This window comes from Sprattus sprattus (assembly GCF_963457725.1).
Source record: "Sprattus sprattus genome assembly, chromosome: 2".
In the NCBI taxonomy this organism is placed as follows: Eukaryota; Metazoa; Chordata; class Actinopteri; order Clupeiformes; family Clupeidae; genus Sprattus; species Sprattus sprattus.
In genome coordinates, this window is record NC_137921.1 from 35734419 (window position 1) to 35742324 (window position 7906).

General features: G+C 48.0%; 1 protein-coding gene across 1 annotated transcript in view; it reads left to right on the top strand.

Moving 5' to 3' along the window:
• Positions 1 to 839: 839 nt before the first annotated feature.
• The window catches only part of LOC308360981 (calcium/calmodulin-dependent protein kinase type IV), a gene marked incomplete at both ends in the record, with an annotated part of 30447 nt that continues 23380 nt past the window's right edge, over positions 840 to 7906 (top strand). The window contains one exon of the mRNA XM_080833183.1: positions 840 to 946. Coding sequence (XP_080689309.1) covers positions 840 to 946 — 107 coding nt within the window. The remainder of the gene's footprint in view (positions 947 to 7906) is intronic.

Below are 7906 nucleotides of genomic sequence, written 5' to 3' on the forward strand. Positions count from 1 at the left end.
CCCATTTCCCATCCCCACCAACAACACACACACCACCCCCACCGATACCAACACCTCCCCACCCCTGGCCAAGGAATAAAAGAACACCTTTCAGTGATAGCTCATATGGGGTTTTGCAGTTGCCGATCTGGACTTCTTTGAAGACGTTTGAGTGTTTCCAGCTGATCGCCGATATCGTCCGATTTCACCAACAGCGCTGTTAAAGAATTCGTCTGCCATTTTTTTCATGGGCTGCTTGTTGACACACTAAATCGCGCGTCTTGTTGATGCCGAGGAGCGCTGAGACAATTTTGTATTTTAGTGCTGGCTTGAATATTTAGTCGCTGCTGGATTTGTGATGCAGAAAATATTATGCGTGATGGGATCTTTTACATCTTCTACTGTCAGGCCCTACTGAAGCAGATCATTGATTGTATACACAAAGGCATTTGTTGCAACTGAGTTAGCTAGATGTTTGGATACTGGTTTATTCAATAGTTTTGAGTTATTATAGTTCCGGGATATTGATGTCGATTAATGTTCATTTTTTGACACCGCCTTAAGATAGACTACAGCCGTAAATGTCTACTGGGGTCATAAAGATTGTTTTGTGAGATGGACATCGATGGGCTGAATGATTAAATTAATATGTCCATAAGAACATTTTGGGTCTACAAAATCGAAGATTTATTTGGCATAGAGACGTTTGCTGGCCACTGAATGCAGCTCCGCTAAACTGCATGGAATTCGTAAACATTGCCATGCTTTTTGCTCGGTTTCCTTGATAGCACAGAGATTTGTATTCCCAAGACACGCCATCCGCTTGGAGCTCGAGGTTACCGTGTAGTGCAATTGCCAACATGCCTACTTCACGCACGGGCGCCAGTGCGGCGGAATACTGGGTCGATGGATCGCGTAGGGATGTCACCATGGAGGACTTCTATACAATGGGGGCAGAACTAGGAAGGTAGGCTTTTGCAACACTTCCAGCCGAAGGTTTACACGACATTAATGTAAACACCAACACAGCATAATGAGAATAAATGCACTGGACGTGGCTATCTATTTAAAGATAACAAAGAGGAAATCTTGGAATTTAAACTTTGGCGTTAAAATAAGGAAAGAGATTACTATAACTACAGTAAATGGAGATGGCCAATAACTCTGAAAAGAAAGCTTATGTGTGTTTTATCCCGTAGTGCTCATGTGTGCCAGTGTGCTTGAATCAGATTTCTGCGCAGATTCATTTCAGACCAACCCACATTTGGAAAGCCCATTGTCACACACATATCAATGCAGTGCAGCGCCATGGCCTATTGCAGCTTAAGAGCACAATAGAGAAACAGAGAAACGTTGGTGGATTAATGAGGGGGTGGGGGGTAGCAGCAGCAGGTGATGTGCTTCAATCCCTACTGTAATCACCCCTGACTGACCACCCTAGCCCAAGCCTGCATGCCCCTCAGCCCTCCAGCCACACAGCCACACAGCCAGCCAGCCAGCCACACAGCCACACAGCCATACAGCCATACAGCCAGCCAGCCAGCCACACAGCCAACAGCCACACAGCCACACAGCCAGCCAGCCAGCCACACAGCCACACAGCCATACAGCCATACAGCCATACAGCCAACCAGCCAGCCACACAGCCACACAGCCATACAGCCATACAGCCAGCCACACAGCCAGGCACACAGCCACACAGTCAGCCAGGCACACAGCCACACAGCCAGCCAGGCACACAGCCACACAGCCACACAGCCGCACAGCCAGCCAGGCACACAGCCACACAGCCAGCCAGGCACACAGCCACACAGACACACAGACACACAGACACACAGCCACACAGCCATCCAGCCACACAGCCAGCCAGCCAGCCACACAGCCAGCCAGCCAGCCAGCCACACAGCCATCCACACAGCCAGCCACACAGCCAGCCACACAGCCAGCCAGCCACTCAGCCAGCCAGCCACACAGCCAGCTAGCCACACAGCCAGCCACACAGCCAGCCAGCCACACAGCCAGCCGGCCACACAGCCGCACAGCCAGCCATGCACACAGCCACACAGCCACACAGCCACACAGCCTAAGAGCCTGCAAAGGGCGATCAGCACCAAGATTATCATTACCTGTCAATGTTAACACACACACACACACACACACAAACACACACACACACATTTACACGCAGCCACGCAGTCACGCAGCCACGCAGTCACGCAGCCACATTGTCACCACTACCTGATCTTGAACACAGACACACACACTCGGTCTCCCTCTGTCTCACACACACTCTGTTTCTCTCTTTCTCTCTCTCTCTCACACACACACATAAACACTCTCCCTCTTTCACACACTGACTCTGTATCTCTCTCTCGCACACACACATAAACACTCTCCCTCTTTCACATACACACACACACACACACACACACACACACACTCTCTATCTCTGTATCACATATGCACACACACACACACACACACACACACACACACACACACACACACACACTCTGGCTCTCACTCACATACATGTTCTGTGAGAGTCACTGGGACGGAGTGTGTTTTGGTGCTGCAGCAGATTGGAGGGCTGGGTGAGCTGTCTGTGTGTCTCTAGGTCTCCCCCTCTGTTACTGTCCTCTCTGTGTGTATTTAGGTATCCCCCTCTCCCGTCGCCTCAGGGTTCGTGTGTGCTGGGTGTATCCCTCTTTCTCTTTTCAACATTACAGGACATTACGGCATCTACATTGGCGAGTGACAGCTGCTGCCAGGGGTGTGTGTGTCTGACCCTCTGATAGGCTTCACACCGTCAGAATGAGGGAAAAACTCAAATATAAAGAGTGGGATCCAGCCTTCTAGAAGAAAGTTATTGTGCGGCTCTGTTCTCTGGCGGTAAAGAGTGCAGACAGTGGAGCTATTAGTTCTTCAACTGTCATGACACAGACATGGTCTGTGTTGCGAGGAAAGTACATGTTCATATTTCTCATTAAATCCATTATTTATTATTTCATGTTAATATTGATGCGCTGCAGCACAAGCACGGTCCCCTGGACCCGGAGTGAATCCGTGAGCTGCAGTCATGCGGCAGTGCTCCCCATTCATAGAATATTTATGTGAACAGGGCAGTGCGGAGTGGAGTGGAGTGGAGCTGGCTAGCAGGCGGGCGGCGGCCTTACAGGCTCTAGAAGCTGACTGTTAAACACAGACATCACAGAGGATCCCTCCACCTCTACCACGGTGCTGTCCTGGTTACCAAGGAGACACACAGCCACAAGAGGCAGGCTGTCGGGGCCGGCTGGGTGGAGATTATATTAGCAGGACAGCTGAGACTATGATTCTATTAGAACTGAGCAGGACAGAGAGGAACACAGAGGCAGGTTTGGCATGGCTGTGCTCACAGAGGGAGGTAGTCAGTCTGGTGCAGTCTGGTGTTTTTCTCTATGCGAAAGCACAGACGAGGTGTCCTTTTACAGCTCTCTCTCTGTCTCTGTCTCTGTCTCTCTCTCTCTCTCTCTCTCTCTCCCTCTCTCTCTCTCTCTCCCTCTCTCTCTCTCTCTCGAACTGCAGTGTTTAACATGAAGCAGTAAAACGAGATGGCGCCATGGCCACTGAGCAGCTGGGAGATGCAGAGATGAGCGTAGATCTCTCTTCCAGGGTTCTTCATATTCATGAACGTTTACTTTCCTGAGGTCCTGTAACTTAGTTAGCAGCAGACTGAGGGAGGTCAGGTTCTGGTTGTCACATCAAAGACACCTCAAGGAACCCTCAGCTTCTGTTTTTGTTTTGTGTTTTAAGTAAAAACTCTTAACTCCATGGAATGGAGTGACTATCAGCATACGTATAGTTGGTAACATTGGAAAATGTCCTCTGAGGTCAATGTGGTGAAGCAGGAGATACGTTATACACAATGATGTTTCCGGGCAGAACTAAGCTAACCCAGGTAGCAACTGTCACAGGAGAGGATCTGACCCTGATTGGTGGAGATCTGTTTCAGAGCTGTTTCACATCTTTCGCATCATACACGCCTCAAGGAACCTGCGGCTACTGTTTGATGTTCAATTTAAACCGAAGGGAAGAAACCAAAATACAACCTGAAGTCCACTGGAAAGGAGTAACTATTAGAACTGATCTGACCAATATATGAAAACAAGACCTCCTCTGAGCAAACACAATTTAACATCTTAGTGTTTTTTCGTCCCCCCCCCTTGATTTGCACTGTGGTTACTGTGCCACTTTGCCCTGTTCTAGTTGACTTCTGATGGAGAGACACTGGCCTAATAAAAATGGCCTGGGATGATTGTAATAAATCTTATGTGATGTCATGCATTCTTTTATCTTTTTATCCAGCTTTTAAAATCAAGACTTTCTTCATAATACCTGAAAACTAAATAAAAACGAGACCAAACTAGACATTTTCAACACTATAATCACTCTGGTAAAGGGCTACCTCATCTGGTGCAGCATGAAGCGCTAAATACTAAAGAGATGCACATGAACTGCATGAACTAAACACACTACCTCTCCATCAGCAGTGCAAACTACACACACTACCTCTCCATCAGCAGTGCAAACTACACACACTACCTCTCCATCAGCAGTGCAAACTACACACCCTACCTCTCCATCAGAAACTACACACACTACCTCTCCATCAGCAGTGCAAGCTACACACACTACCTCTCCATCAGCAGTGCAAACTACACACACTACCTCTCCATCAGCAGTGCAAACTACACACACTACCTCTCCATCAGAAACTAAACACACTACCTCTCCATCAGAAACTAAACACACTACCTCTCCATCAGAAACTACACACACTACCTCTCCATCAGCAGTGCAAGCTACACACACTACCTCTCCATGAGCAGTGCAAACTACACACACTACCTCTCCATCAGAAACTAAACACACTACCTCTCCATCAGAAACTACACACACTACCTCTCCGTCAGCAGTGCAGACTACACACACTACCTCTCCATCAGAAACTACACACACTACCTCTCCATCAGCAGTGCAAGCTACACACACTACCTCTCCATGAGCAGTGCAAACTACACACACTACCTCTCCATCAGAAACTACACACACTACCTCTCCATCAGAAACTACACACACTACCTCTCCATCAGAAACTAAACACACTACCTCTCCATCAGAAACTACACACACTACCTCTCCATCAGAAACTACACACACTACCTCTCCATCAGCAGTGCAAACTTTACACACTACCTCTCCATCAGAAACTACACACACTACCTCTCCATCAGCAGTGCAAACTACACACCCTACCTCTCCATCAGCAGTGCAAACTACACACACTACCTCTCCATCAGCAGTGCAAACTACACACACTACCTCTCCATCAGCAGTGCAAACTACACACACTACCTCTCCATCAGCAGTGCAAACTACACACACTACCTCTCCATCAGAAACTACACACACTACCTCTCCATCAGCAGTGCAGACTACACACACTACCTCTCCGTCAACAGTGCAAACTACACACCCTACCTCTCCATCAGCAGTGCAAACTACACACACTACCTCTCCATCAGCAGTGCAAACTACACACACTACCTCTCCATCAGCAGTGCAAACTACGCACACTACCTCTCCATCGGAAACTACACACACTACCTCTCCATCAGCAGTGCAAACTACACACACTACCTCTCCATCAGAAACTAAACACACTACCTCTCCATCAGCAGTGCAAACTACACACACTACCTCTCTGTCAACAGTGCAAACTACACACACTACCTCTCCATCAGAAACTACACACACTACCTCTCCATCAGCAGTGCAGACTACACACACTACCTCTCCATCAGAAACTACACACACTACCTCTCCATCAGCAGTGCAAACTACACACACTACCTCTCCATCAGCAGTGCAAACTACACACACTACCTCTCCATCAGCAGTGCAAACTACACACACTACCTCTCCATCAGAAACTACACACACTACCTCTCCGTCAACAGTGCAAACTACACACCCTACCTCTCCGTCAGCAGTGCAGACTACACACACTACCTCTCCATCAGAAACTACACACCCTACCTCTCCATCAGAAACTACACACACTACCCCTCCGTCAACAGTGCAAACTACACACACTACCTCTCCATCAGCAGTGCAAACTACACACACTACCTCTCCATCAGCAGTGCAAACTACACACCCTTCCTCTCCATCAGAAACTACACACCCTTCCTCTCCATCAGCAGTGCAAAGTAGAACTCACTCCAGAACTCAGCTACTCTCTTTCATAGGAAGCTGGTCAAACAGCAAATATGTTACTAGACCAGCACATGACATGATCAATCATATCGCTGTTCTGCTAGCAGTTGGCCGGATACCAAGTTTATTAGCATCTTGGCTAGGAGCAAATGAATTACTGTAACCTAATTCCTGCCTACCATTAAATACATGAATATGCATCAGCCCTGCATTCAGTGATTCATTTCCAGGGTAGCTGGCATCCGCTGTATGAGTGGGGTGCGAATGACCAGAGTGCTGCCAGGCTGATACCCTGGGCTTGTCCGACCTGCACGCTAACCACAGCATGTTTAGAGAGCCTCTGCACGTCTCTCGTCTGGGTGTCCCTGAAGAGGCAAGAAGGAGCTAATCTAGCCAGCTAGCTAACAGCCAACATACTTGCCTTGGAAACACCAACAGCAGCACAGTTGGTAGCTACTGATAAAAATCTGGCTAGCTTGCTTGCTGAGGTGTTTTTATCATCTTAAAAAGCGAGTCCCTCCAGGATTTTGCAATCTTGAAAATTCCCACAAAAATATGCACAAAAAATTGCAAGGTAATGGAAATTGATTTTTAGCCGCAATTTGTGGGAATTCATACAGCAATGAATGGCCTGTGAAGATATAGAGGGGGGGGGGGGGGGGGGGGGTGGCCTGTGCAGATATAGAGGGAGGGGGTCAATGGGTTTATCTCTCATGCCAATGAACCATCATAATAAATTGGAATATATTATACAAACTTGCTACCCACAAAAACATGCTACAACTTTACAAATGGGACAGTTGTGGTCTCTCTCTCTCTCTCTCTCATCTCTGTTCTCACTCCCTCTCTCTCTTCTTTCTCTCCATCTCTTTCTCTCTCTCTCTCTCCATCTCTCTCTCTGTTATCTCTGTCTCGCTCCCTCTCTTCTCTCTCCCTCTCTCTCTCTCTGGTTTCCTTAATGCAGCTCTGACTCGCTGCTTACAGGCATTAGTGCCAAAATGACTCCAATCTGTGGAGATGGCTGGCACCTGCTTTTGATATTCCCCCTCGGAGTCTGTCTGTCCCTGGAGGCGATGATTAGAGACACCATGTGCTGATTAATCTTTATCTTTGGAAAACCCAATGATTTGTTGACAGCATGATTATGGCAAATTGTATGTGCACCCTCAATTTGATATGATGTGATATGACACTTTGACAAAGGCTTTGTTCACGTGAAACAGCTCCAGTGTCTGTAGTCAGATCAGTACTGGGGACTGCTGAGATACTGTGTGCTGAAGATCTCTGTGTATTCACCTGCACTGGGATCAGTACTGGGGACCGCTGAGATACTGTGTGCTGAAGATCTCTGTGTATTCACCTGCACTGGGATCAGTACTGGGGACCGCTGAGATACTGTGTGCTGAAGATCTCTGTGTATTCACCTGCACTGGGATCAGTACTGGGGACCGCTGAGATACTGTGTGCTGAAGATCTCTGTGTATTCACCTGCACTGGGATCAGTACTGGGGACCGCTGAGATACTGTGTGCTGAAGATCTCTGTGTATTCACCTGCACTGGGATCAGTACTGGGGACCGCTGAGATACTGTGTGCTGAAGATCTCTGTGTATTCACCTGCACTGGGATCAGTACTGGGGACCGCTGAGATACTGTGTGCTGAAGAT